The sequence below is a fragment of the Rhincodon typus genome, chromosome 12, assembly GCF_021869965.1.
Source record: "Rhincodon typus isolate 14 chromosome 12, sRhiTyp1.1, whole genome shotgun sequence".
Classification (NCBI taxonomy): Eukaryota; Metazoa; Chordata; class Chondrichthyes; order Orectolobiformes; family Rhincodontidae; genus Rhincodon; species Rhincodon typus.
This window is the reverse complement of record NC_063343.1, coordinates 65,876,683-65,891,684: the sequence shown is the minus strand read 5'-3', so window position 1 is coordinate 65,891,684 and position 15,002 is coordinate 65,876,683. Positions and strand designations below refer to the sequence as shown.

Below are 15,002 nucleotides of genomic sequence, written 5' to 3'. Positions count from 1 at the left end.
TTTTAGAACTGGAAAAAGAGCTGTAATGTGTTTAAAGGAAATAGAGAGACAGGAAAGGGAGTGAGGGGTCGGGGGGGGGGAAGAGAACAATGCAGGAAGATCAAAAGGACAAAGACAAGGAGATTAACTGACATGTGGGTGATAGTGCAGGGTAGAGATCATGCTATGTGATAAGTAAAGAAACAAAAGATGGGTATAAAGGAGCTGTTAATGGCGGAATTATTTACAACAGCTGCTGTGCAAAATTTGTAGCGGCATTGAAAATAATTTGAAATTGCTGAACAGAAATGCATGAAAATGAAGTACCAATCAAGGTATTTACATAGTGTGGTGATGCTGCCCCTAATAAGGATATATTGAACACTTGATGTCGCTTGTGAATAAAGTAAATATAATAGAATCTTGTGAAATATTTTTCAATGGGCATGATGTGAAGAGATTAAAATTTCTTGAAGCAGACAATATTATATTTTCCTCTAATGACTTGTTAACAAAGTTACACGTCATCCCACCCCCTTGGCCTGTCCGTCCTCCCTGGACTGACCTATCCCCTCCCTACCTCCCCACCTACACTCACCTTTACTGGCTCCACCCCCGCCTCTTTGACCTGTCTGTCTCCTCTCCACCTATCCTCTCCTCTATCCGTCTTCTATCCGCCTCCCACTCTCTCCCTATTTATTTCAGAACCCCCTTCCCCTCCCCCTTTTCTGAAGAAGGGTCTAGGCCCGAAACGTCAGCCTCTCTGCTCCTCTGATGCTGCTTGGCCTGCTGTGTTCATCCAGCTCTGCACCTTGTTATCTTACATTTTGATAAAGATGGCATTTTTAAAATCTGCTTGATTTTATTTGCTGTATAGTTAGCTTTAAATAAAACAAGAATTACACCCCATAGCCAGTTATGTAATTTTAATAGGTTCTACAATATTGTTACAAAATACAGACAACAGATTAATGTTTCATGAATTGACATCTTCATTGCCACCTGACATCTGACCTCCCCAGATGATTGTGCATTTATTTTTATGCTGCATGCTTTTTGATTATTGACTCTTAAGGGCTGCACGGTGGCTCAGTGGTTAGCACTGCTGCCTCACAGCGCCAGGGACCCAGGTTTGATTCCACCCTCGGGCAACTGTCTGTGTGGAGTTTGCACATTCTCCCTGTGTCTGCGTGGGTTTCCTCCGGGTGCTCCGGTTTCCTCCTACAGTCCAAAGATGTGCAGGGTAGGGTGGATTGGCCATGCTAAATTGCCCATAGTGTTCAGGATGTGTAGATTACGTGGGTTATAAGGGGATGGGTCTGGGTGGGATGCTCTGAGGGTTGGTGTGGACTTGTGGGCAGAAGGGCTTGTTTCCACACTGTAGGGATTCTACAAAAAAAAGACTATCTCCCTCTTTGCTGCTTGTAACACCGTTACACGCGGTGCTGCATTTTGGAAAGGCAAATCAGGCAGGACTTATACACTTGATGGTAAGGTCCTGGGCAGTGTTGCTGAACAAAGGGACCTTGGAGGGTAGGTTCATAGTTCCTTGGAAGTGGATTCGCAGATAGATAAGATTGTGACGAAGGTGTCTGGTACGCTAGTATAGGAATTGAGACGTAAAGTTGTGGCTGTACAGGACATTAGTTAGACCACTTTCGGAATAATGTGTTCAATTCTGGTCTCCTTGCTAGGGGAAAGATGTTGTGAAACTTGAAAGGATTCAGAAAAGATTTACAAAGATGTTGCTAGGGTTGGAGCGTTTGAGCTGTAGGGAGAGGCTGAATAGGTTGGGGCTATTTTCTCTGGAATGTCAGAAGCTGAGGGGTGAATAGTCAAATTCTTTTCCCCAGAGTAGGGGAGCCCAAAAGTAGAGGGCATAGGTTTAAGGTGAGGAGGGGAAAGATTTAAAAGGGACCTAAGGGGCAACTTTTTCATGAAGAGGGTGGTGGGTGGATGGAATGAAGTGATGGAGGCTGGCACAATTACAACATTCAAAAGACATCTGGATGAATATATGAATAGGAAGGGTTTGGAGGGCTACGGGCCAAATGCTGGCAAATGGGACCAGATTAATTTAGGATATCTGGTTATCGTGGCTGAGTTGGACTGAAGGGTCTGTTTTTGTGCCGTATAGCTCTATGATTCTATGAAATATCAATGTACTTCCTATCTTTTTTTTTTAGCAATTTTGTAACAAGTTCATCACCCATGCTGTAACTGCCCTGGGAGTATTTTAACAAAGAAAAGTACGGCACAGGAACAGGCCTTTCGGCCCTCCAAGCTGTGCTGGTCATCATGCCCCAACTAATCTAAAAAACAAACGTTTTGCCTTTAGTCGGTCCGTACCCCTCTATTCCCTCCCTATTCATGTAACCGTACAGATACCTTTTAAATGTCACCAACGTGCCTGCTTCCACCACCTCCTCTGGCAGTGCATTCAAGGCTCCTACCACTCTCTGTGTGGGGAAAAAAAACTTCCATCTCACATCCCCCTTAAACTTTCCCCCTCTCACCTTGAACCTGTGCCCCCTTGTAATTGAAATATCAACCCTGGGAAAAAGCCTCTGACTGTCCATCCTATCTCTGCCTCTTATAATTGTGTAGACCTCTATCAGGTCTCCTCTCAGCTGTTGTCTTTCCCGTGAAAACAATCCTAGTCTTTTTAACCTTTCCTCATAGCCAATGCTTTCGAGACCAGGCAACATCCTGGTAAACTTTCTCTGCACTCTGTCCAAAGTTTCCATGTCCTTCTGGTAATGTGGCGACCAAAACTGCACACAATACTCCAAATGCAGCCTAACGAGGACTTAAATAGCTGCAGCATGTTTTGCCAACTCTTATACTCCATGCCCCAGCCAATGAAGACAAGCATGTTATATGCCTTCTTAATCACTATGGCCATTTGTGTCGCCACTTTTAAGGAACTGTGGACCTGCACACCCAGATCCATCTGTATGTTAATGTTCCTAAGGGTTCTCTCATTTACAGTATGAATCACACCTAAATTTGATCCTCCAAAATGCATCACCTCACATTTGTCTGGATTAAACTCCATCTGCCATTTCTGTGCCCAAGTTGCCAATCTGTCTATATCCTGTTGTATCCTTTCACAATCAGCAACTCCATGAATCTTTGTGTCATCTGCAAACTTAGTAATCAGACCACCCACGTTTTCCTCCAGATCATTTATATATACTACAAACAACAGAGGACCTAAGGCTGATCCCTGTGGGACACCACTAGTTACCAATCTCTATTCTGAAAAACCACCTTCCACCGCTACCCTCTGTCTTCTATGACCAAGCCAGTTTTGTATCCATCTAGCCCGCCCACCCCGAATCCCATCTGACTTTAGTTTATCAAATGCCTTACTAAAGTCCATATAAACTACACCCACAGCCCTTCCCTCATCAATTACTTTTGTCACCTCTTCAAAAAAATTCAATCAGGCTGGTGAGATACGACCTTCCCCATACAAAACCATGCTGCCTGTCACTAACAAATCCATTTTCTTCCAAATGTGCATAGATCCCGTTCCTTAGTATCTTCTCCAAGAGCTCCCCCACCACAGATGTCAGGCTCACCTGACTATAATTTCTTGGATTATCCCTGCTTTTTTCCTTAAACGAGGGAACAACATTGGCTAATCTCTAGTCCTCTGGAACCTTGCCTGTGGTCAAAGAGAATGTGAAGATATCTGCTCATTCCCTAGCTATTTTTTCTGTTGCCTCTCGCAGTAACCTGGGATAGATCCCATCTGGCCCTGGGGACTTGTCTACCTTAATGCAGTTTAGGATACCCAAAGCTACCTCCTTCAATATATTGACATTCTCTACAGTATTCACACACTCTTCCCTGACCTCAATGTCAATCATGTCCTTCTCCTCAGTGAATACCGATACAAAGTACTTATTAAGGATCTTTCCCACTTCCTGTGGCTCCACGCATAACTTCCCTCCTTTGTCATTGAGGGGGCCTACTGTCCCTTCCTACTGTCTTTCTTCTAATAAGTGCATATTTGCCTTGGGATTCTCCTGGACCCAGTTTGCTAAAGGAATTGCATGGCCCCTTTTAGCCTTCCTAATTCCGCGTTTAAGTTCCTTCCTAATTTCTCTGTATTCCTCAAGGGCTTTGTCAGTTTGTAGCTGCCTAGACCTCTATGTTCTATGTTCTGTCATATGCTTGCTTTTGCCTCTTGACTAAGCTTACAATTTGGAAACAGTGTAGACAGAGTTGAAAGTTCAGTTTAAAAGAGTAGACAGAGCTTTAATTTCAGTTAAAAAGAATAGAAGGAGGTTCACTTTCAGTTTCAAAGTGTAAAGGAATCTTTACTCTGTATCTAACCACATGCTATACCTGCCCTGGAAGTGTTTGGTGACAGTATTTGAGGGATACTGTTCATTTCAAAAAGTGTAGAAGAGGCTTTACTTACAGTTTAAAAGAGTAGAGGGAGCTTCAGTCTGTATCTAACTCTGTGCTGGGATTGTTTGATGGGGGCAGTATCAAGGAAGCTTCACAGCAATGCTGACTATGTAAACTCATCTGTATTAAACAATGGCCCTTGTCCTTGCAGCTGGATACACGGTTTGGATGCGAACAGTTGAAGCCTTTTCCAAACAGCTGTGTTTCCAGGAACAGTATGTGAAGGCTGCCACTTACCTGCTGTACATTCACAAAGTCTATGAGGCAGTGAAACTCCTCCAGTCTCACCAGCTGTTTCGGTAGGAGGGGGAGCGCACGGTCTATGTTGGGACAGGGGTTAAACAATGGAGTGTGGGGGTCAGGAGCTCTTGGTGTTTGGGTTCAAAATGACAATGCCTGTGACTCAAACAGCAGACACTCACAGTATTGCAGCATCATTCTTCATAAAATCAGTGTTTCCTCTGTGAGTATTCAGCCCATTGAGCCTCTATTGCTCCTCCCTTCCCAAATCTCCTGCATGTTCCCAATAGTTGGGTAAATGGTATCCCTTTAGACACTTACTTAATTCCCATTTGGGTCTGCTTCCACTGCCCTTTCATGCGCCATGTCCTAGACCATCTCAAACAGCTGTATCTTCCTTCATCTCTCGTTTTATTTGCCAGTTGTTATAACTCTGTCTCCTCAGGCTATTTCTGACCAGAGGAAACTCCTCTATACATGTTGAATTGAAACAGACTGCTCCCGATTATGAACAGCTTGAACCAAACATTTTCTCTGCTCCATGGAGAGCAATCTCTGCTTCCCCAGTCTCCCCACGTGCCTAAAGCACATCCTGCCTGATTGCATTCTAGTCCATCTCCTCCATACCTTCCCCAAGGTTCTTCCTGAAATGTAACACTCCGCACAACGCACAATATGCCTGAGGAGAGTCAGCCAGCGTTTTTATAAAGGTTTGGTGTAAATTTCTTTTGTCATTTGTATCTCTTTATAAAGGCATGGATCCTAAATAGATTTCCAAACTGCCTTGTAATCCCATCTTGCCTCCAGGTAATCATGTATGTTCCCAGTTCTCTCTTTCCATGTACTCGCATTTTATTTTAGAAAGGATCTTCTAAGCATTTTTTTTATTACCTTGCTTTCATTCTTTGTTCTAAATCAATCACTTCCCTGCGCTAAATATCATCTGTCATCATTTTCTTTATTCTTGCGTGGGATGTGGACATTTTACTCTCAAGGTCAAGTATTTGTTGCCTGTCCCTAATTGCCCTTGAATGGAATGGCTTGTCCTGCCATTTTACACGACTGTTAGGATTCTTATGCAATGCTGTGGGTCTGGAGTCACGTGTAGGCTAGACCAGGTCTACTTCCTCAGGAGGCTAAGGAAATTCGGCAGGTCCACAAGGACTCTTACCAAGTTTTTATAGATGCACCATAGAAAGCATTCTATCTGGATGCATCACAGCTTGGTACGGCAACTGTTCTGCACAAGACCACAAGAAATTACAGAGAGTCTTGAACACAGCCCATCCTTCCATCCATTGACTCCATCTATATTTCCAGCTGCCTTGGGAAAGCAACCAACATAATCAAAGACCTCTCCTACCCCAGTGATACCCTCTTCCACAAAGTTTGTATATGCGTACAAATAGATTCAAAAAACAGCTTCTTCCCTGCTGTTATTAGACTTCTGAACACATCTGTCAAATTTTAAATTGAATGTTGATCTCGTTCTTTGTGCACCTTTTCTGCAGCCATAATATTGTATTCCTCGCTCTGTTCTATAAACCTAAGGCACTTTGTACGGTATGGTCTGCCTGTACTGCATGCAAAACAAAACCTTTCACTGTCCCTAGTACGTGTAATAATAACAAATCAAATCAAAAGGTAAGGCTGGCAGATTTTCAGACTTAGTGAACCAGGGTGGGCTCCTATGATAGTTTCATGGTCACCTTTGCTCGATTTTGAAGCTGGATTATTGACTGTTCCTTGCGCTAACCAATGCTGTGGAATGCTTTACTTCATTAAAAGTGCTGTATTAACACAAGTTGTTTTTGTTATGTTGCTTTTGTTTCATAGAGAAGCCATTGCCATCGCCAAAGCCCGTTTACAGCCTGATGATCCATTGTTGAAGGAGCTTTACACCAACTGTGCTAGTTTCATGGAGAAAGACGGCCATTATACAATCGCAGCCAAATGGTAAGAGCTCTGTCTTGGCAAAGATCTGTTCAGAATATCTCTAGTTTCCATCGAACCTTCTGGTGCCCAATTCTAGTTGAATTTATTCATGGAGATGCCATTGCATCTCCAACTGCCCTTTTCCCCACAAAGTCCCCTGACATCAGTCAGCTGATCACAGAGAGTGTTTTGTGTGTGGAATGAACTGCTAGAGAAAGAGGTGGATGTGAGCACAGTTACAACATGTAAAAGTGGTTTGGATAAGTACATGAATAGGAAAGGTTTGGAGGGATTTGGGCCAAACGCAAGCAAATGGGACTAGTTTAGTTTGGGAACATGGTCAGCATGGACTGATTCCAGACCATGAAAAGGTCTGCTTCCGTGCTGTGTGACTCAATGATCAATTCATCGTCATGGAGCCCACTCACCCTGCCGACCCCTCAGCCAATTGGAAGGTCAGCAAACTCTTCAACTGATTGGATGATGCTTGACTGTCAATCAAACAGTCTTTTATTCCAAAAAGAATCAATATCCGGTAGTTTATGACTAAAGTGTGGGAAAATTAATTTAAATCCTGATTTTCTTTTGTAAATGCCACGAGGATTTTATCCTGTCTGCATATTCACATGTGGCTTCTGAGTGAGTGAATAATCTGCCATACCTGTATCTTTCTTGACTATATAAGGCTGGGAGCTATCTGCATTAGGGAATAAGGCTCTTGGGAGTAAAGTATTTGGAATATTGTGAGCAATTTTGGGCCTTGTATCTAAGGAAGGGTGTGCTGGCATTGGAGGGTGTCCACTCAGCTCAAGGGCAGTTAAGGACAAGCGACAAATGCTAGTCTTGCCAATGACTCCCACATCCCAGGGCTTAATGAAGAGAAAGTAATGCTGATGGGTTGTGATGAAGTGAGGTGGGGGAGAGGGTTGTGTGGTGAATGAACATTGACATGGACTGCTTTCTGTGCAGTAAAGAACATGTAACAGGACAGGACACAAGGACACAGTCTGATTGTTTTCAGACAAATCTGTGGTAACAAGATCAATTAGATGTGAACAAATCCGAGGAAGTTCCTCTGCTGTGGCGTTCACTTCCACAGGGTCTGTAGATCATGCAGAAACTGTCAACCTACAGGCAGTGCATAAAGATAAAAGGTGTTTAACGTCCCAGGACAGCAGGGGGTTAAACACGACTGGGATTAATTATTGTGGCGGAGAGAACTGACAACTTCTTTTGGTCTTTTTTTGTATTTATTGTCCATCCCTAATTGCACAGAGGGGCAGTCAAGAGTTGACCACATTGCTGTGGGTCTGGGGTCGCATGACTGTCGGGAGGCAAAGGCCTAATGGTATTATCGCTGGACTGTTAATCCAGAGGCCCCGGTAAAGTTCTGGGGACCTGGATTCAAATTCTGCCACTGCACATGGTGGAATTTGAATTCAATAATGATCTGGAAATATGAGTCTAATGACCATTAAGCCATTGTCGAATGTCAGGAAAAACCCATCTGGTTCACTAATGCCTTTTAAAGAAGGAAGTTTGTAGTCCTTACCTGGTCTGGCCTACACGTGACTCCAGACCCACTGCAATGTGGTTGACTCTTAACGGTCCACTGGGCAATTAGGGATGGGCAATAAACGCTGACCCAGCCAGCGATACCCACATCCGCGGATGGATACTTTTTTAAAAAAAAAGGTAAGATTGGCAGATTGCCTTTCCTAAAGGACATCAGTCAACCAGATGCGTTTTTCCAATAGATTAGTTGCACTCTTAATTCCAGATATTTATTCAATTCAAATTCCATCGTCTGCCATGGCGGGATTTGAACCCAGGTCCCCAGATCATTAGCTGAGTTTCTGGATTAATAGCCTAGCGATAATACCACTATTGATGCCATTGCCATCCACTTTGTGTTGTAACATCAATGTAGGTGGGATGGGGGGAAATATCCCTGTTGGGGTCGGGGGGGTGGTGGTGGTGGTGGTGGTGGTGGTGGTGGTGTGGATTTAGTGGTTACCATGACAGAAAAAAAGGGGTAGTTTCTGACTGATAATGTTGCCCCTATGAGAATTTGTTCCCGAGTGTTCTGGGTGGAGGGAGGGGCTCCAAGAGAACGCCGGGGATTGTGTGTTTTGAACTGACTATCATGGAGATTGGCCAATACCTGCTCACTACACCATTGCAGCTACCTAACAGCCCAGTCTCCTTACGATGCGGCTAAGATCCTGGCAAGGAAGGGTGACGTGCCTTCGCTACAGACCGCTGCAACAGTGGCGTCGATCGTTGGGGAGCAGGAGCTGTCCTCCTTGTTCTCCTCCAGATGCTCCTTGGACCTATTAGCCCAGCGTGACTGGCAGGGGGCACAAGACATCCTGCGCCCGCAGGAGGGTTTGCTGGTGAGTACAAGGGAGGGGTTTAACCTTTGGCGTCCTGCTTCCCCCATCCCACTGTTCCGGCAGATCCGGGTCCACCCTGTATGGAAACTGGGGACTGGTCATTGTAGAACGCAGGTCAGAGGGGTTGTGTGGGAAGTCTCTCATCTCTATAGCACCTTTGACAACCGTTGCACATCCCAAGGCACTTTCACAGCCATTGAAGGACTTTTGAAGTGTGGGCACATTTGAATTATGGGTAACGCAACAGCCCTTGTGTGCACAGCAAGAGCCCACTAGAAGCAAGATGATATTGACCAGAAAGTTTCTATGATGTTGATTTGAGAGATCCATATTTGTCAGGACAGAGGGAATAGCTACTCTACTACTCCTCTTCAATATAAGACCATACATTGTAGGAGCAGAACATAGGACAGGTCCTTCAGCCCATCATTTCTGTGCCGACCATGATGCCATTCTAAACTAATCCCATCTACCTGGACATGGTCAGTATCCCTCTATTCCCTACCTGTTTGTGGGTCTGTCTAAATGCCTATAACCACTGCTGGTGAAAGTAGATAAGAATTGCTGATCTGATAATCCTCAACTCCACTTTCCTGCCTCTCCCCATTATCCTTGATTCCCTTACTGATTACAAATCTGTTGCCTCAGCGTTGAATATACTGAATGACCTAGCCTCAACAGCCCTCTGGTAAAGAATTCCACAGATTTGCTACCCTCTGAGACAAGAAATTCCACCTCCTTTCTGTCTTAAGTGAACGATCTTTATTCTGAGATTACTTCCTTTGTTCCTAGACTTTCCCACAAGAGAGAACAACCTTTTCTGCATCCACCCTGTCAAGTCCACTAAGAATTTTCAATGTTTCAATGAGATCACTTCTCATTTTTCTAAACTCCAATGAGGACAAACCCAACCTACTCAACCTCTGCTCGTAAGACAGTCCCTCCATACTCTGGTATCAACCTGATGAACCTTCCCTGCACTGCATCCAATGTCAGTGTGTCTTTCCTTAGATAAGGGGCCCAAAACAGTTCACAGTATTCCAGCTGTGGTCTAACTAGTGCCGTTCATATAGTTTTAACAAAACCTCCCTATTTTTAGACTCCATTCCCTTTGAAATAAAGGCCAACATTCCATTCGCCTTCCCAATTACCCACGGAACTTGGATGCTATCTGGTTCATGAGTGAGGACTTCCAAATCTGTTGCGTTAAGTAGCTTAACTTGTGGTTCCTTAATAAACAGCTGAAAATCCACGCACCTCACATCAACGTCTTCCACTTTGTGTATCCTGCTTGTTACTTTCTCAAAGAATTATAATAAAATTGACAGGTCCGACTTTCTCTCCTTATAGCCATACTGACCCGGCTTGATCATATCAGGTATTTCTAAATGCTCTGCTGTTACATCTTTTATCATAGACTCTTAGCTCAACATCTGTCATTGGGAGAATTGTTAACTGCTCTATAGTTGCCTACATTTTTTGTCTCCTTCCCCTTTTAAATAAAGTATACTGGTACCTTTTATGGCTATTTTAGACAGGGGACCTCGGCTTAACCTCTTGCTTTGAAGAGTGGCGCCTCCGACACCGCAGCACTCCTTCGTGACTGCCCTGGGTGTGTCAGCCAGGAGGTTTGTGCTGAAGTGCCAGAGCGGGATTTGAACCACGAACGCCTGGCTGTGAGCTGCCTCCTGCCAGACCAACCAGACGAAAGGAGCGAGAGCTGCCTTTGTGATTGCACCTTGGTGTGTTGTTGTGCAGTCCGTACTCTTCGGAGTCAGCAAAAACTGTAGGTGCTGGAGTCAGGGACAACACAGTGTGTGGTTGGAGAAACACAGCAGGTCAGGCAGCATCAGAGGAGCAGGAAAGTGAGTGTTTCGGGTTTACGCCCTTCCTCATGAGCCCTGATGAAGGGTTAAACCCGAAACGTCAACTTTCCTGCTCCTCTGATGCTGCCTGGCCTGCTGTGTTCCTCCAGATCCACACTATATTGACTCTTAGGGGTCATTTTAGATTCATAGAATACCTACAGTGTGGAAGCAGGCCATTCTGCCTTTCGAGTCCACACTGACCCCTCCAAAGAGCATTCCACCAGACCCACCCCCCTACCCTATCCCTGTAACCCTACATTTCCCATGGCTAACCAACCCAGCCCGCACACCCCTGGACACCATGGGTAATTTAGCATGGCCAATCCACCCAAACCTGGGATTTTGGCCAGTGCCAAAGAAGGAACGGTTGAGGTAGGATGGTGTAAATGACTGCTTCCAATTCCTAATGTCGAGTTACAAACACGTGTCCCTGATTTAATTGTCTGTTACCTTTCTGCCCAGGGGCAAAGGTTGGTGCTGTGTACATATGAGTTACTGTACCGGTATCTTGCCGATGGGAATCTGATTCTGTGGAAGAGTATGAACCCACCCTGCTACCACGATTGGACCTTACGGAGGGATGAACCCCTCATTCATTCGGTGATTGCAATCTGGCAATGTGAGTTTGGCATCACGTCAGCCGACACAGAGCGATTGAAGACTGCTCATCAGCAGCTGAGGATAACTGAACATCCAGAGGCATCTCCCAACACCCTGCCCAGACTGGTAACTGCAACATTCCTGCTTTCTCCTTTCTCTGCCTGTTCCCCTCTCACGCCCTCGCTGTCACACACACCCTATCTTTACTCTCTTTATTTCTGACGCTTTCCCATTTTCCCCTTTTCTCTGTCCTTCGCCCGTGTGATTTTTGTTTTCCCAGTTTTACTTTTGGAACCTCCTGACTCCATTTGTGCTGGATGTCCGTTCCAAGCCGCGTCCAGCAAAGGTTTCTTGGCTGGTCAGCTGCTGGAGGTATCACCGTCAGGTTGATTTGCCCTTCGCGGTCAATGGGATAGTGCCCAGCTGAGGGAATGTTTTAGTATGTCCTCCCTGCGGGGGAGCCCCCCCATCCTAGGAGCACAGAGAACAAGCCTGGGGCTGTAGAGGCTGAGGTTAACTACTGAGCGTGCACCGTGCTGCTCCCATTTTGTAGCTTGAACCTGAAACGCCTCTCGCTATGAAGCTGGGCTGGTGAGAGCTGTAACAGTGGGTAGTTTGTGGCCTGGGAATGCACTGCCTGAAAAGGCTGGTGGGAGCAGATTCCAATGCAACCTGGAAATGGAGGCCAGACCAGGTAGAGGCAGCAGATTTCCTTCCCTACAGGATGTCAGTGACCCACTGAAGACCACATGGGACTTGAAACATTGACCCTGTTTCTCCCTCCACAGGTGCTGTCAAACCTGCTGAGTTCCTCCAGCACTTTCAGGTTTTTGTTTCTGATTTCTAACATCTGCAGTATTTTGCTCTTTACATTAAACCAGATGAGTGTCTAACAGCATTCAGTGATAGTTCTGTGGTTGCTGTTACTGACTGCACCATTATATTCCAGACTTGTTTGAATTCCACTTGCTGCCTTGATAGGTTTTGAACCCGTGTACCTGTTGAATTGGCTGGCCTGGACGTTACTGTAACTAGTGCCATTACCACTGCAATGTTTATGCACCTCTATCAGGTTCCCCATCTCAGCTTTCTCTGCTCCAAAGAAAACAGCCCAAACTATTCCAGCCTCTCTGCATTGATAAAGTGCTTCATCCCAGGCACCATCCTGGTCAATCTCCTCTGCATCCCTTCTACTGCAATCACATCCTTCCTATAGTGTGGTGACCGGAACTGCACACAGTGAACCAGCAACAACCTAACCCTAACCCTGTACAGCTCCAACATCACCTCCTCTGCTCTTATAATCTACGCCTTGACTGATAAAGGCAAGCCTCCTGTATGCTGATTTAAACAACCCTGAGAACCTGTCTGGTTACCTTCAGGGACCTGAGAGACTGAAGGAGGAGTGAACATAACAAACAACAAGCAGGCTGTTTATCCACCCAACTCGGAAGCTCCATTCAGTTTGATCACTTCTGATATAATTGTGGCGTCAACTCCACTTTCCTGCCTGTCCCCCCCACCATTACCTTCGACTCACCCCACCCCCTACAAATCGGTGAGAAACCCGTCTAACTCAACCATGGATATGTTCAATGACCCACTGCTCTCTGGAGAAGAGAATTACATTGACTGAAAGTTACCGGACCATGGGTCTGCTCTCCCATTAGAGAGAGAGAGAGAGAGAGGGGTGCTGGTGGTGGTTTAACCTGAGGGTCACCGCACCTTGGGTCAGGAGAGAGAGATTGAGAAGGAGAGGCCTTTGTCAGAACCTCAGCCGGTGCAGGAGTTGAACCCATGCTGTTGGCTTCCCTCCATCCAGCCAACTGAGGTAACCAACCTCTTGCGCTGACTAACAATCCTCTGAGAGAGGAAATTCCTCCTCATTGTTGTCTGAGGTGGGAAACCCCTCTGAATCTGTGCCCCCTGGATACGGGTTCCCTCCTGAGGAGAGACACTCCCTCAGCATCCACCCTGTCAAACCCCCTTAAAATCAGAGGTGATTCACTAAGACCATCTCTCACTCTTTTGAACTCCAGTGAGCGTAGGTAGGCCCAATCTGCTTGGTTTGTTTTTCTGTTCTCTCAGAAGTCCCTTAACCAGTGAATTTTTGCTGAACTGCATCCAGTGTTAAGTCTAACCCTCCTTGAATAAAGGGGGCAAGGTTGAAGCTTATAGTGTGGAGGAGCACAGTGGTGGGGCGGGAGGGTGCTGAGGTGGTGGAAAGGCACAATGTTGAGATGATGGTGAGGATCTTTGGTATTTCACCAGTAGCTGGAATATTCCGGATCAATCTCCCGGATAGTTTTAATGTTTCATTGCAGAAAGTAACATGAATGTTTCTCTCTCCCAGCTGATGCTGTACTTGGCTCATGACCTTAGTCTGGCCATAGCTTGCAGTCTACTGTCTGATTGGAGCCAGATGGTCACTGCCTTACTCAATGCTGTGCATCGCTGTATCAGTGCTGGAGACTTCACTTTGATGCGGGAAATCAGTAAGATCGCTCTCTCGGAGGGTAAGTGATCCTCATGCTGCTTTTGTAAACTGAATGTACAGCTCCCTCTACACTGTCCCCCATCAAACACTCCCAGGACAGGGACAGTGTAACACTCCCATCATGTGGCTTTTCCTTTTGTGATGGTTTTAGCCCCTTTTACCCACCACCTGGGGCACATGCAGTGGGCCCTGTCTGTCATGGGCCAGTCTCTTCACCATATCAGTTGACATGAAGCAGTGAAGCCACCTCTTTCACAATGGGTTTGGTTTGCTCCCTGTCCAGTGTCTGCTACAAGATGTAAGCGTTGCTCCTAATGCCCCTCGGGTTAAGAACAAAACCGGGACAGAGTGCAAACAGCGATTCTGATAGCATAACCAAGAGGTTATCGGGAAACAGGCTGGAACTCTTTTTATCTCTAGAAAAGAGGAGGTGGAAGAGGATTGAGGTCTTTAAAACGATGGAAGAGTTCAATCATTTCAAAATGGAATTGTTGCTCACTGTTAAACAGGGTTGGCACGCTGGCTCAGTGGTTAGCACTGCTGCCTCACAGAGCCAGGGACCCGGGTTCGATTCCACCCTCGGGTGACTGTGCAAACTCCACACAGACATTCTCCCCATATCTGTGTGGGTTTCCTCCGGGTGCTCCGGTTTCCTCCCACAGTCCAAAGATGTGCAGGTTAGGTGGATTGGCCATGCTAAATTGCCCATAGTGTTCAGGGATGTGTAGATTAGGTGGGTTATAGGGGGATGGGTCTGGATGGGATGCTCTGAGGGTCAGTGTGGACTTGTTGGGCCGAAGGGCCTGTTTCCACACTGTAGGGATTCTGTGATCTGTGATTCTGTTATGGGAAAGGCTATAAATATGAATAACGATAATGAATCTGATTGGGTGTTCAGAGGAATTTCTTTTCCCCTGATGAGGGTGGAACTGTGAAGATTGTTACCAGGAGGTGGTAGCAATGAACAGCAGAAAATACATTTAAGAGGAAGCCAGATAAATACATGAGGGGAGAGAGACAGAAAATAACTGCAGATGCTGGAATCCAAGGACAGACAAACAG

General features: G+C 45.7%; 1 protein-coding gene across 1 annotated transcript in view; it reads left to right on the top strand.

Annotated features, from left to right (window-relative positions):
* Nucleotides 1-14,310, top strand: part of gemin5 (gem (nuclear organelle) associated protein 5) — a 48,887-nt gene extending 34,577 nt beyond the window's left edge. The window contains exons 18-22 of the mRNA XM_048603542.1: nt 4,556-4,703; nt 6,481-6,600; nt 8,765-8,975; nt 11,306-11,569; nt 13,797-14,310. Coding sequence (XP_048459499.1) covers nt 4,556-4,703; nt 6,481-6,600; nt 8,765-8,975; nt 11,306-11,569; nt 13,797-13,967 — 914 coding nt within the window. The 3' untranslated portion in view covers nt 13,968-14,310. The remainder of the gene's footprint in view (nt 1-4,555; nt 4,704-6,480; nt 6,601-8,764; nt 8,976-11,305; nt 11,570-13,796) is intronic.
* Nucleotides 14,311-15,002: the final 692 nt, after the last annotated feature.